The sequence below is a fragment of the Oxyura jamaicensis genome, chromosome 2 (assembly GCF_011077185.1).
Source record: "Oxyura jamaicensis isolate SHBP4307 breed ruddy duck chromosome 2, BPBGC_Ojam_1.0, whole genome shotgun sequence".
NCBI lineage: Eukaryota > Metazoa > Chordata > Aves > Anseriformes > Anatidae > Oxyura > Oxyura jamaicensis.
In genome coordinates, this window is record NC_048894.1 from 25,654,927 (window position 1) to 25,669,884 (window position 14,958).

The 14,958-nt window shown below is 38.2% G+C and overlaps 1 protein-coding gene across 3 annotated transcripts in view; it reads left to right on the plus strand.

Moving 5' to 3' along the window:
• Positions 1–14,958, plus strand: part of COL1A2 (collagen type I alpha 2 chain) — a 36,782-nt gene that overhangs the window by 8,075 nt on the left and 13,749 nt on the right. For all 3 annotated transcript variants that reach the window (XM_035317175.1, XM_035317177.1, XM_035317176.1), the window contains exons 7-30: positions 652–696; positions 785–838; positions 1,152–1,205; positions 1,567–1,620; positions 2,172–2,225; positions 2,510–2,563; positions 4,102–4,146; positions 4,377–4,430; positions 4,538–4,582; positions 6,649–6,702; positions 8,417–8,515; positions 8,598–8,642; positions 8,744–8,842; positions 9,365–9,418; positions 9,520–9,627; positions 10,482–10,535; positions 10,639–10,737; positions 11,551–11,604; positions 11,991–12,089; positions 12,831–12,884; positions 13,606–13,659; positions 13,786–13,839; positions 13,952–14,005; positions 14,812–14,856. In XM_035317175.1, coding sequence (XP_035173066.1) covers positions 652–696; positions 785–838; positions 1,152–1,205; positions 1,567–1,620; positions 2,172–2,225; positions 2,510–2,563; positions 4,102–4,146; positions 4,377–4,430; positions 4,538–4,582; positions 6,649–6,702; positions 8,417–8,515; positions 8,598–8,642; positions 8,744–8,842; positions 9,365–9,418; positions 9,520–9,627; positions 10,482–10,535; positions 10,639–10,737; positions 11,551–11,604; positions 11,991–12,089; positions 12,831–12,884; positions 13,606–13,659; positions 13,786–13,839; positions 13,952–14,005; positions 14,812–14,856 — 1,485 coding nt within the window. The remainder of the gene's footprint in view (positions 1–651; positions 697–784; positions 839–1,151; positions 1,206–1,566; positions 1,621–2,171; positions 2,226–2,509; positions 2,564–4,101; positions 4,147–4,376; positions 4,431–4,537; positions 4,583–6,648; positions 6,703–8,416; positions 8,516–8,597; positions 8,643–8,743; positions 8,843–9,364; positions 9,419–9,519; positions 9,628–10,481; positions 10,536–10,638; positions 10,738–11,550; positions 11,605–11,990; positions 12,090–12,830; positions 12,885–13,605; positions 13,660–13,785; positions 13,840–13,951; positions 14,006–14,811; positions 14,857–14,958) is intronic.

Genomic DNA, 14,958 nt, shown 5'->3' on the forward strand with positions numbered 1-14,958 from the left:
ATTTTGGAAGTGAAGTGGAGAGAAATTAGTCAAAAACAAGCAAAATGAAATAATTAGAATTAGATCATTATTTGAAATAGATGTGTGCTCTCAATAGTTGTAAGAGGAAATTGATTTCTTTTCAAAATGAAGTGTGAACCTTCAAGTTCATGGTAAAACTGCCATTTGCATACATTTGTTTTCCTTTTTTTCCTCTATTATTTTAATTATCCTTTTCTCCAATATCTCCTCCTGAAAACTATGATAAAATGGACAGGCCCAAAACACAGCCTTTCTTAATGTGTTCTGACTGTCTTTAAACTCTGGCAGTTCATGCACAGGGAAGAAGAGGGTACATAGAGCAATAAGCCAATGTGTGAAAGCACTTGTTAATGAGCTAGAATAGAATAAGAAGCCTAATCAAAAGGTTCTCAGCGATAATTATACATTCTTAAGTCATCTCACCAGACTCATTTGCTTCAGATTTGTTTGTATTTGTTCTGCCTGTGCAAATTCATGCAGATCTCTTAATTTCCTCAAATTTCATTTGGACATTGCACATTGAAAACTGTCATCATTACCATGATTTTAGGAATACCAGGAACTGGTGTTATAGATGAGTTTAGGTAATAGTAATTTCTAAAAAAATAATGATTTGTTTTTTCTCCCTAGGGTTTAATGGGACCTAGAGGCCCACCTGGAGCATCCGGACCCCCTGTAAGTACACTCAATGTATTAGTAGTAGGATTTAGACATAACTATAAACTAGCGAGTTCAAACACTAACAATCTCCATTCTCTTCTAGGGTCCTCCTGGTTTTCAAGGTGTTCCTGGTGAGCCTGGTGAACCTGGTCAAACAGTAAGTACAGGTTTCATGTACAGACACTGAGCGTTAGAAATAAGATGCAAAGATAGGCCTGTAATGCTTAGGCCTGTTAATCCTATCCATATGCTTGTTCTTGAATGTTAGAATTGCTTGATCCTGTTACAGAAACAGAGCTGAGCATTCAGATTCAGACTCCTTCCAATTGGAAACTCATGAAGTGCAAAGGCAATTAGAATGGAAGTACCTTGATTCAGTTCAGGCTCCAGCTATGCCCAAACTCTACTGAGAAACCAGAGAAGAGACTTATCTGAAGTGCTTGATGTAATACTCAATCTATTTTTAACAGGGTCCCCAAGGTCCTCGTGGCCCCCCTGGACCTCCAGGAAAGGCTGGTGAAGATGTAAGTCATTAAAACTGTTTCATCTCTTTGAGGGTTATGATTCAACTCTAACATTAGATTATTGTTAAACTAAACATTCTATTGGCCATCATTTCTACATTGTTCTTTATTATCAGATAGAATAAATAAGCCCCTGAAAAATTATTTAATAGTACAAAAGATGCTGTCTGTTGGAAATGTACAGAAAAATATATAACTTTAAAATCTCTCCAAATACATTATTTAGCTTTCTGAAGACAAGAAAAGGGAAGCTAACAAGCTGTCTACCAAAAAGGAAAAGCTTTGCTAATGTCTTTTCTTAAGGAAGATGTTCTTTTATAAAATGAGCTATCCTCTCAGTGCATTTTTACTGCATTTTTAGGGTCACCCTGGCAAACCTGGAAGACCTGGTGAGAGGGGTGTTGCTGGCCCTCAAGTAAGTATTGATCTACTGTCTATTATATAAAACAATGCTCTTAGCAATGAAACCTAATGACATTTCTGAATTGCACACCATGAACAATCCAGCTATATTCCTTACATGGATTAATCTCAGTATCTCCATTGTAGTCCTTACCTTCAGGGCTATCATGTAGTTATGTCTTTCTTTTGTTCCCTGTCCCCCACCTCCTTACCCTCCTAGTAAAGCAAGAGTAATAGTAACAGGTAACATAGTGAGGAGCTACATGGGTGGTGGTACCTTGGCATAGAAACTTAAAATAGCTGTGCTATCACAGGTTAATTTATGAAATTTCTTGGATACAGAACTGGAAAATCAAGTTAATTATTTTTAGTCTTTGAACAAGTCTGATCCTGGGAGGTCTGGGAGTGGACCTCATTTCAAATCATCCTCATTTGAATGATTGTGGGTCCTCACTTGAATGATCATGACCCCAATCTACTCACTAATTTTAATGACAGACTGCTTTTTCTTTTTACCTGCAGTATAAAACATGAGAGACAATCATTCATTCTCTCTGTTTTTAGGGTGCTCGTGGTTTCCCTGGAACTCCTGGTCTGCCTGGCTTTAAGGGAATTAGGGTGAGTGTATACATACCTTTTCCCTGAATAGTTAAAACTGACAACACTTCAACATACCGAAAACACCTGGAAATCTCTTCAAAGTTGAGAGTATATATTCTAAATGCTTTGATATCTTTGAAGTTTTTAATATTTCTTGGAAAAAGAGAATGCTTTTAAAAAAAATGTAAGATTATATTAGAAAATCACTTAGTATGGAAAGAATTTACCTTTTAAGACTATAAGTTTGTGTGTAGCAGTTACTGAGAAAATACATACTAAATATTTTTTTCTACTCAATATAGGGACACAATGGTCTGGATGGTCAAAAAGGACAACCTGGTACTCCTGGCACTAAGGTAAAGATGAAATCTGAAAATGTAGTGTGCATTTTTAGCTTTTAACTCTTTCTAGGGAAATATATCTGAAGTCCTCTCCAATTGATCTTCCATGGTGTCATTAAACATTGCTCAGTTGCAATGATACAGAAGTCAACAGATCCATGTAAGACAAACACTTGCACCTCAACATGAGAAATCATGTTGGGGCCTTATTCTTAAGCCTTTAGTTGAGAGATTACTTTAAATGAGTAAGAGCTACAGAACTGGGCTGCTAGTAATTGGCTTTCTCTGCTTTTCTATGGAATGTAATTGGGATTTTTCTCTAAAGCACACTGAAATCAGAATATCTCATTTTTCTAGAAAATTCTGATATGTTGCTTTCTTTTAAGGCTTCCTGCTAAAACTTTGGATAAGTGCAGTGTTCTTCTGAGTTAAAGCTACTTGATCTTCAGTCTTTTTCCTTTTTACCTTCCTTAGCTTAGTGCATATTTTAACACTCTGATTAAGAAAGTGTTTTTAAACATGGTCTAGAAACATGTTTGGCAAACTCTTCTTAATTTCATCATCTCTCCTATTCTGCTTCAGTATCTAATAGCAGTGTTCTTAAACACTACTGCACTATTGGGTTGTAGGAAATATTAATGCTGCTGACTTATTCATGGTAGATTTATATTCAAGAACTTGTAACAGTGAAAAGGCCAAGTACTAATTCTCATTATTGCTTGTTACCAAAAGCTTAACACTACTGGTCTATAAAATTATTAATTGTATTGTAGCAGATAAAGTAAATAAGTAAATAAAGGAGCAGGTATTAGTAAGAGTGCTAATCTGACTGAAAAACACAAGTATAATGAATCAAGGGCACTCATAACTGATTAAAGCAAAAACTTCTGGAGTTTGCAGCATTTAAGACTAGGTGCATTCAGATATGTTCAGGATACCAGTGTTCCAGGACAAATCCTGTCATTATAGGCCAACCTAGACCATCTGTGGACTTGTTGAGAGCTCAGTCCTAAAGGGAGATAAATAATATTTTAGTGGCTGTCACTCATACCAGTAGTACTGGTCTTCAGGATCTGCCTCAGGTATTTCTGTCGTATTTCCAGACGTTTGACAGCACAGGTTAGGAACTTTGTCACCTTAACCTAAGGCAAAAGAAACTATCATTCTCTTTCTCCTCTAGCTATATAAAGCTGCCATTTGATTTGAATTATTAGTTGATTATTCAGGCCTTATCTCTTAGATGTGTGCTACAGAGTAAATATCACAGAATAAAGGAAGGAGGTAAAGAAAGCAGAGATTGGCAAGTGAAGCAATTTGCTCTGGGCCTCCTCTTCTAAGGTGATTTCAACTGGCCATGTTCCAGTATATAAGGGACAGTCACTTCCTCTGCATCCTGAGGAGATGACGTGCTGTTATTCTGTATGGTGGCGTGAGTGCTACAGAAGTCAAGGACGGTAGAATACAGCAATTGAGTATCTCTTTAGATTATGTTCTGTTGTCTGTCCAAGGAATCCTATGGGTAATTTAAGCCCGTGAACTTTCTTCTTTCTTAGGGAGAACCTGGTGCCCCTGGTGAAAATGGTACCCCAGGACAACCTGTAAGTATTCAGTACTGCTGTGGAAAATTTGACAGATAAGGCTCAGCCAGTGTTTTGACCAGTTACCATCAGTGACACTCAAGCTAGCTAGATGTTCTAATGTAATAATCTATGAATATATGGAATAAAATTGTCTGGCTGCACCCTTCTTCATATAGTGACTTAGCAGAAGAAAAAATATATATATATGTCTAGTGAACAGGTATAAATGAATTTAATTTTTCTTTCAGGGTGCTCGTGGTCTCCCTGGTGAGAGAGGAAGAGTAGGTGCCCCTGGACCAGCTGTAAGTGGCTTTTTGTCTGTCTGTAGTCATGAACAGCCGCTTACTGTGGCTTTCTCAGATCTTTGAATCTCTCTCCAGTTTCCACTTACCATGTTCTCTGCTCACAGGGTGCTCGTGGAAGTGATGGCAGTGCTGGCCCCACTGGACCTGCTGTAAGTTCCAGTCTTGATCTTTAACAACCTGGTTCCATTAGGCCTTGTGTCCATTACTCCCTTTATATAGGACTCCTCAGGCTTCAGAGAAGTTGATTCTGTGGATGTTTTTAACACAGGTCTTTTTCTGTGATGGTCTGATAAGCAACAGAGTAAGCCCATTGCAGACAATATCCTCAGTTTTATATTAAACACATCTTTGTCAAAGGGACAAAATACTCTCTCATTGACGCTAGTGTTAGGGAAACAGAATCCTCAGTTGCACCAGTGTAACAGAACAATTCTCATTCCAGATCTAAAGAGACTGTATAGGTTTTAACAGGTAAATTCCATGCACGTGTTGCAAAGGACTAATGTTACATGTCCTGAAAGTATTATATGCACACTGGAGCACAGTTTTGCACCTGCAATACTATTCCAGTAAGTGCTGATTCAGATACACCCCTTTTAAAGGAGTTAGTGTTGCCATAGTGTACCACCAACTTCAGTAAACCTCATTTATTTCAGTGATGTAAATGTAGGCACAAGGGTAGAGTTTCAAAGCTTAAAAAAAAAAAAAAATCAGGAATAGCCCAGAATAGTTTTTCCTTCTTGCCTTCAAAGTGTGGGTCAATGATGAAGCCATTCTTGGTCCTGTCTACTTTGCCAGAAGTTGATTTAAATACTCCTCATCACAGCAAATATCTGTCATGCTCCAACAAAATAGAATGTTTGCAGAAGTATGAGTTTCACTTCAATTCCCCCACACAGTATTTAAAAAGATAAATAATTAGGCATTTAAAACAGACAAATAGACAATCTGTAGTAGCAGGGGTTTGCATTGGGTCACTGTGTCTATGCCAGTGAAGTTATTTTACATATAATTAAGTTATGATGCTGCAAACATTGTGTAAAGCAATTATTTTTTTAAAACTAGAACAAAAATACCATTAAATTCGCATTCCTCTAAGAATTTAAAATGTAAAGAGTCACCATAATGAAAATTCAGAAAGTTTATATTTTCATGCATATTTTACAGGGCAGTTAGTCTCATTTTCTGTGTGCAAAACCAGTGAGAATGCCAGGTACACAGTTTATAATGACTGCAGTAGGTTATAGAATGTCAGAAGCCAATTCCTATTTGCTATATAGGCTGACCCATTTGAATCTCTTGGAACTGAGGTAGTTTTATAACGGGTATTTATAATTAAAAGATGTTAGCTCACAAAAGCAGATGTCAATCTCCAATAGCTGAATGAGTTGGATATTTCATTAATAATCAAAGAAAAGCTATCCCTTTGTATTTTTATACATTAAAGAATAACAAGGCTATAAATCCATCAATGTCTCTTCTCTTCTGGTGTCTGGCTACTGTATGCTAGGAAACTTGACCTATCATAATCAAATTTTACAACAGTTGCTAGGTTCAGTAGAAGGTCTTTGGCAAGCTGACGTGAAAGTGCACTGTGGCTGTGCATAGTTGCTGCCTCAAAAATTATTCTGTTTATGAATGAAGATTGCTAATCTGTTCACACCTTAGAATCAACTCCTGCCCTCAGCAGCTGTTACGCTTGATCCAAATTCTCATAAACATTCTTACTGACTTAATTAAAAGTTTGGTCAAGCACTGGCTTGTAAAGTGATGCAGAGATCTTACCAATCCTTTTCCCATTTGTGAAGGACAAAGGCTGTCAGCAACAACGAGCTCTTGTGATAGGCCAGAGCAATTACCACTGTGAAAGTGTACACAGTTGTCCCTGCACAGTAAATGTCTGTCTCAGCCCATCCTCTGTTTTATTCTTTCTCAGGTGTTTGGCCTAAAGGCAAGGTTTTACCAGTCATTGCTTAACTTACACTTTTTTAAGCTGCACTACAAATATTTTTCAGCATTGACCTTGCTGTCAACTGTTTGTAGTGAACCAAACCTGTCCATTTGGATTTGCAAAAGGCAACAGATGTTCTGAAGTGGTAATGTGCAGAAATGTCTAAGTAAATGTGCATTTAAAAAAATCTATTTACGTGAGCAAGCAAGATACTTGTGTAATCACTGAATGCATTTACTCATATGCTTCCCCTTGGTTTCATAGGGCCCTATTGGTGCTGCTGGTCCTCCAGGCTTCCCAGGTGCTCCTGGTGCTAAGGTATGAATATCTCCTTCTACTTGTACAGTGAATATAAAATTTAGTTACTAGTATTGATAGGCAACAAAAATACGCCCTCTCTGAAGTGGGAGTGCTGTCTTATCAAACTGTTACAGATCAGAATGAGCATGAACTCCTACAGTACTTGGAGAACTTGATATATGAAAGTTAATATCAAATTTAGCAGTTAATTTCACAGCTGATATGCACACATACTGAAGTGTTCACAAGTTATTTAGCATGTTTTATGTCCAGAAGAAAGATTTTACTTTGGGATCCAGGTCCCATTCTATTCCAGAAGTGACTGTATTGTCTTGTGTGACAGATGCAGTTCTACATCCAAAATCCATGTAGAAAAACTCAGGAGGCCTGCACAGCCAGCAAGTCATGGCTGAGAGCTGTAGTTGCTAATGAGTTAGGTGGGAGCTGACTCAGAGGACTGATGCTAGGCAGGCTCAGTAAGACATATAACCTAATTTTTCACTGCATCCTATGTGATGCTGCTGTTTTTATGCACCATTGAAAGATGATGCGGATTGTGACAAATAAAGTACCAGTTTTGATCACTTTAAATAAGTAGTGGAGGGCAAAGAAGCTGCAGTTGCGTTTCAGGCTCATTCCAACCTGAGTTCTTGAAGTTACAATGCAGAAACTGCGTTCAAACTTTCCTGGTTTAGGACAATACCATTTTGCTGTTGTGGACTATATGATTCAGTTTATTGTTCAGATCTTAGCATTTTTACCTGGGCAAGGCTCATTATTGTGAATTTTACTGAAATTGCCCATAAGATTTTAGGCAAGTGTCCATACGCTACATTTACAAATTTCACTATTTGTCAAGAAAAGCTGCGTACACTCATACGTAGTGTGATACTGTTTTTCATCTTTAACTCGTGTACACAAATTCTGTGTCACAATAGACAAGACTCTTACCTTGATCTGCCTTTGTAGTAAGATAGAGTATTGTTTGCTAGACCTCTTCATAGTAACTGAGGGAAGATGAGGAAAATTTCTTATTCTGAAAAAAAACAAGACTTCTGGAAATCATGAAACCTGTTCTGATACAGATGTCAATGTGGTTACAGCAAGTAATTTCAAGAGAAAACCACCTACATATCCAGGGTGTGGACTCTGGATACTTACAGAATTTCTCAGAATTTCTCAAGTTGTCATTGTATTCAGTTTAGGCTTTTAAAATAGACTTAGTGAATACAAAGTTCTGAGGTTCTGAGAGCAGTACTTAGAACCTTTTCCCCTATCATTTACACCATTGTGAGCGCTGTTCAGTAATACTCTGATCAGCCATCATTTTGCACTTTGCATCAGCGCAAATTACAGCTTAAAGTGCAAGATAATGGTCAGTTAGGCCTCAAACACTGTAAGGCATCTTAGGCCACTGCTGGAGACACATGGCTGCAGATAAGACTGGAATCTTAATCCTAACTTTATAGGTCAACCTGATGTGTAATTCTTGATAATAACACAAATATGCTGATAATCTGTTGTTCCCGTGTTAACCATCAGCTTCAATGGGCTTACCTAGGCTTCCCTGCCTCAGTGCCTTTCAAGTCCAAAAAAGCCCTTTAGTTCCCTGGTCTCTGAAACAGGAACCTGTATCTTAGTGTTGTCTTAATGTCAGGCAAATAAAGGATTGCTTTGCTATGGCCCTAACGGTGTGCATACTGATAGAGAGCTTTATCCTTTTCTCAAACAGGGTGAAATTGGACCTGCTGGTAATGTTGGCCCTAGTGGTCCTGCTGGTCCAAGAGGAGAGATTGGACTTCCTGGTTCCAGCGGTCCCGTTGGCCCTCCAGTGAGTAGCTTGCTAGTCTTTATTGTTGAATGGTGCATTTGAGACTCTGAATTAACCACTATTATTTTTCCTGTCTTAATAGGGCAACCCTGGTGCTAATGGTCTTCCTGGGGCTAAAGGTGCAGCTGTAAGTAAAGCCATACTTCCACTTGCTTGCTTTAAATTAAAAAAAAAATGCAACAGAAAAGATAACGAGCTCACCATACATTTTCTCCCTCCGTTGGACAGGGTCTTCCTGGTGTTGCTGGTGCTCCTGGTCTGCCTGGTCCCCGTGGTATTCCTGGTCCTCCTGGCCCCGCTGGTCCAAGTGGTGCTAGAGGACTTGTTGTAAGTGACTTTTTCTGTTGCATGTCTTCATTTGAAAGCTGGACACAACTGTCCATCATTGTAAAAGATTTCCTCTAGATACATTTTTGCATTTAATGCAGACACTTTTGTTGCTTCACTATAATAAGGCATTGTGGTTCATTTCTTTGTTACACTGAGACTGAAGAGGATGACTTTGTACTCCCTTCGAGTACAAGAACCACTAAGCTCTGTCCATCTTGATGCTATCAAGAGATGTGACAGCAGTCTCCCAGTCAGGCCCTCAGTGGGTATCCTCAGTGGAGGACCCAGCACTTAATGCTTCATACTTCCATTACTGTCACTTCTAAACATCTTTAACATGTTTGTTTTCATGCCCGTTAGGCCAAAAGTACAGTTACATTCATTGACCATGTATCAGAATAAAGGCAGGCATTACATTAGATGATGAAAAATATTTTGATTCATGAAAGCTGTACAGGTAAAAAAAGGATTTGTAGAATGGCATGTAATTCTGTGATCTCTTTTTATGTTGGACTCTAGGGCGAACCAGGCCCTGCTGGTGCCAAGGGAGAAAGTGGTAACAAGGGTGAGCCTGTAAGTATGGCAATGTGTGAGTGTTGTTTCAATGAGTAAAGCCTCATAATACCTGCAACACAGCATCTGATTTCTTCTTTTCATCTGTTTGGTTGAAATAGGGTGCTGCTGGCCCTCCTGGCCCTCCTGGTCCAAGTGGTGAGGAAGGCAAGAGAGGCAGCAATGGTGAACCTGGCTCTGCTGGCCCCCCTGGCCCTGCTGGTCTAAGAGTAAGTTCTCTTTTCATGTTCCAGAAGTAGAAACAAAAAAGGAAAGAAAAAACAAAGCTAGGCTTTGCTAGACAAAGGCAATTTAAATAATTTAAAATCATTAAATGTGTGTTATTGCAGTTAGGCAAAGCTCATTTGCCATTCAGGGCCTTTGATTAGTTGGGAACGTTCTTGTTTTTGCTTTGCATTAATTCTGTTTACTATCTTATCCCTGAATTAATTATAGGTTGCTTTGTATTATCCATTGTTTAATGTTTAGTGAATCATTATTGATTTCTCTATAAACCTTCGTGATGGGATTTAACTACTAGAAAGAGATAATTGGCTCACATGTAATACGAAGCAAAGACAACTCATTGTCTTCAAGGAAGTCTCACACCCTTTTTGCTGGGGGTGGAAACAGCACAGTGACTTTCAGGATGCTTGTGGCTTCACAGAGGAGCAGGAATTCAGTGGGAAAGGCTAGGAAATAAAGGCAGTGTTTCCACCAGGTTTTTTGATAGAGATAAGGATTCAGTATTGCACCTCATGTAGGTTGTGCAGAGTCAGATAAGCTAGTAATGCTCTGCAGAGAAGTGAAGGTGAAACACTACCTGCCAGGTTGTGAAATCCTAGCTGTTGGCCACAGTGACTGTTAAATTACACTGAGCACTGAAAATACTATCTTAAAGCAGGTTAGAGTTTAAAGTGAGAGATTTCTTACACTGCTCATTGCAAATTTGTATTGTGAATGCTTAGAGCTGCACTTATGTTATATTCAGCATACCTGCTTGAAAAGATGAAATTTGTGTTATCCACCCTACAAGAACAGCTTTCTCCTTCCCTTTCTTGATTTGTTTTGTGTTCCCTTGCAGGGTGTGCCTGGATCTCGTGGTCTCCCTGGAGCTGATGGCAGAGCTGGTGTCATGGTAAGACTTCTCCCTGAGTCACTATTTCCAAACCATCTTTTTATATACAGACACATGATGGTTTTTGCTACCTCTGCCTAATTTTATGTATTTATTTTGATAGGGACCTGCTGGTAACCGTGGTGCTAGTGGTCCTGTTGGTGCTAAGGGTCCTAATGGTGATGGTGGCCGTCCTGGTGAGCCTGGTCTTATGGGTCCAAGAGTAAGTTTGAACTGTGCAAAAAGAAAATCACTTACTTGCATTTGGGGGATAAAATTATTCAGAACTCCAACTGCAAAAAAAAAGTCTGTGCTAACCACAGTTAGGAGATTTCCATCAGTCCATTGAAAAAATACCTGTGAGGAAATTATTAATTGTTAATTGAATTTCCTTTCTTTTTTTATGTGGTAGCATCTTATTGCCTTGATCATGGAGCAGTATCCACTTATACTGGCTACTGCACTGACTTACAAGAGGGGTTCTGCTTATGATTATTTACACAATGTGATCATTAAGATCACAGTTGTAGTGTGTGTCCTCTGTAACTAACTAAAAGAAGAGCAAACTCTTAAAATGATGTGAGATGGCTGATCTAAATTATTTCAATTTTATTTTGCTAATGGTTTCACTGAAAACAGCCATCCACTTCAGTGGTGCTAGATGCAGACAGATTATTTCCATGTCAATGACTTTTGTTCTCTTTAATCTATTCTTTACCTTCCTATCCCACCCACCTTCTATGAAGTGAACATTTTCAATGCATTTGTGAACTAACAAGCATCTGCAAACTCTGCTAAAGTAGAGCCTAAATGAGTTTGAGTGAAACAGGTACTCACTTTTTAGTCATTTTCAGCCACATGGAGGCACACACCACTCAATTGAACTTCAGTTTAGATGTAAACTTAGTAGGACATGCAGCCCTGTTTCCACAATGTGTATCTGTGGCATCTGTGTGTGTGTGCATGTGTAAAAAAAAAAAAAAGGCTGATTAAATGTTGGATGCCTTCTAAAGACATGAAATCTTTCCTTTCTTAGGGCCTCCCAGGTCAGCCTGGAAGCCCAGGCCCTGCCGGCAAGGAAGGCCCTGTTGTAAGTACTCTGATTTTCATTCTGTTTTTCCAGTGCATGCAAAGCATAAGCATAAACTGAGATTTAAGAAGCAGTGGTCTCAACACTGAGGTCTAATATGACTATGTAAAACCAGTAAGACTTTAGTACCATATTACTCAGGAGATCAGTAAAAAATTTGCCATTCATTTCTGTGGGTCTTAGATCAGATCTATATTCTGGAAGAGGAAGAAGAAATTCACAGCTCTATAAAAATGAGAAAAAGGAATGCAGGTGCATGTGATGTATAAACAGTGTTTAAAAGTTAAATGGAATTTGCTTCCTGTCAGTATACTTTTCTCCTAAAACAGAACTCTCAGAACCAACTAAATTTCCGGCCATTCAACATGTATTTTTTCTTTTTCTAGGGTTTCCCTGGTGCAGATGGTAGAGTTGGACCAATTGGTCCAGCTGGCAATAGAGGTGAGCCTGGCAACATTGGATTCCCTGGACCAAAAGGTCCCACTGTAAGTACAGTAGAATCATTTCCTATTTCTATGAAACTATTTCCAGACTAAGCCGTAGGTCCCCAGCTCTAACAATCAAATACATCTGTGTCATGTACTGTTTATTGGATGGCATCCACTTACATTGACGAGTTCCATCTTAAATTGCTTTCCAATTATCTGAAACGTGATTAAACAAACAAACAAAAAATTAGGAATATTTGGACATTAGAGTGATGGTAGCTACATACATGTATTATAACTTCTGCGTGTCCACTTTATCATTTCTGTATATACAATTCTGTAAAAGTAGGACACAAAGTCTACATTTCAGTTCTAGGGGATTATTTCAAAGTGTAGTCCAAAGCTCCTGAGAAGAAAAGCTGTCAGTGATTTCAGTGGGGCTTTTGACATGTCCCACAGATGAAAACAAGTAACAATTGTTATCTCCTGGATTTGCAGTGTTGCTTTACATATGCACACGTAGGTAGTGTCTGACATAGGAATCTACATGGAGTGTCAAGGGCTTGGATTATTTTCTCAAAAAAACAAATGATTGGAGTTCTGAAAAGACAAGACATTTGTATAATTATTCTATCTAACTGGTTCAACAATGCAGATGTCAGTTGTTTTTTTCATTAGGGTTAAAGAAATGGTACAATAAATCTTTGAGCAAGGGGAGTATCAGTCTGTATCTAGTAGTTTAGACTGAACCTAATATGAAGTCTGTTAAATTTTGGTGTTTTTTCTTTTCAACTGCAGGGTGAACCTGGCAAACCTGGTGAAAAAGGCAATGTTGGTCTTGCTGGCCCACGGGTATGTGGATATGTCTTTTATAAAACTTTGTAGAGAAAAACATAGATTTTCAAAGCCTCTGTAATAAGATAATAGTTTCTTGTCCAAGCATGAGTAGGTGATGAAACAGAAAAGCACTTTAGAACTCATACACATAGCTGTGTGTCAGTGGGGATTATTACTTAAGATTAATATTAGTGTAAATGAAAATTATCCCTACTGGGTATTAACTTAGTAATTAATTAGGGGATATTAGCTTCCTATTAAGAGGAGAACATAACACTTCCTGTGCAAATTTTTGAGGAGAGTGTATAGCTACTAATTTATTCTGTAAATTTCCAGCACTTTCTTACTGATAGTTGTAATTTAGTAAATCTTCCATGTAAGGGTTCCAATAATTGGCTTGTTCTGGGAAAAATATAGTCTCCCAGCCAGGTTCCCATGTCTGTAATTCCAAAGGAAGTTTTTGTAAGGATGAAGGCACTGCAATAACTAAAACAACTGCAGTGTAAGCATCTCTAGTACATTAAATATATAAGCATCTTTAGTGCTTTTTGACAGTAAAGCTCTTACAAGCTAATAGGTAAGTCAAATCAACCTAAGACGTCAGCTTAAATGTACCAGTGTGAGTTCAAAATTTGTAGCCAGAGACCTTCATTTTTGACACAGAGGCACTTTAGGAGGGATATAACTCATAACAAATCAAAACTTTGATAACAGCTTTCTACTTGAACACATTTAGGGTGCTCCTGGTCCTGAGGGAAACAACGGTGCTCAAGGTCCTCCTGGTGTCACTGTAAGTAATAGACTCCACACAGATCCAATATGTGATTTATTTTTCATCAATGGGACTTCCCATTTTCAAATGAATTTTTCTGTATTTCTGCTACCAAATTAATCTCGTTTTTTTCTTTTTATCCAGGGCAACCAAGGTGCAAAGGGTGAACAAGGTCCAGCTGGCCCTCCTGGCTTCCAGGTAAGTAACTACATGCTCTGCCCAACTCTATCTATGTTTTACAAAGCATGAAGTGCTTCTGCCTTAACTTTATTTGTATCCTTGTTTGTTTTTTGTTTTTTTTTACATTTAGGGCCTGCCAGGTCCCTCAGGTCCAGCTGGTGAAGCTGGTAAACCTGGTGAAAGGGTGAGTGCCATACACAGTACTGCACAAGTATGGGCAGGTATTGCATAAACATTATGTTTACTGCTGCACATCTGGTGAAGCAAGTTCTTGTTGAGTCCATTCACAAAACAAAGTGATCTGTGTTATATGTAAAGTTTAATAGTCCCTTTTGTTAAAGATAGCCATAAATGGAGAAGGTCCTCTGTCATTTGCAACATACTTTTTTCAAAGTTCTGGTATGAAAAAATAAAACCAATCCTTTGCTTTTTGGGCAGTAAGCAACAATATCCCACACAAAACACAAGACAGTACATAAAGAATATTTTATTGCAAATTTATTTTGAAATCTACAAGGTTCAATCTAATTGGCATTACTCCAGTTGTATGGCTTTGCACATAACTGATTTCAGTAGTTTTACGATGGCACTGAGGTAACGGTGATAATTCATGCACCAAATTCTGCACAGTTAATGTGTGATGGAATCTGCAAATTGTACATCCTATGCATCATAACCACCCTTAAATTTTATAGTTACGCCATTCCATGTCCCATTGTAAAAGAACTTAAATTGCATGTGCCTTACAAATGAGCTTGGATTTCAATAGCTCTTCACACAAGAAGTACAGCTATTATCATGTGTGCTCTGAGATTTTGTGCAGTTATATGAAAAGCGTTTATGTATCTAAAAGATTCATTTTAGTCTGAAAATTTTCAATATACTGCTGCAATTTGAGAAGCATTTCTATTTACTGCTAAGAAACATTCAATTTAAACTAACAAGTTTGCTTTTGAAATAACTTTTATCAATCCATCTCCTCCCTTCTAGGGTCTTCATGGTGAATTTGGTGTCCCTGGTCCTGCTGGCCCAAGAGTGAGTAATTAATTTGAAATCTAGTAGAGACTGTCTTAATAAAGTGTTCAGTAATAATATGAACTATATACTTTTACAAGTGATATGGTTTAGTGGATGACT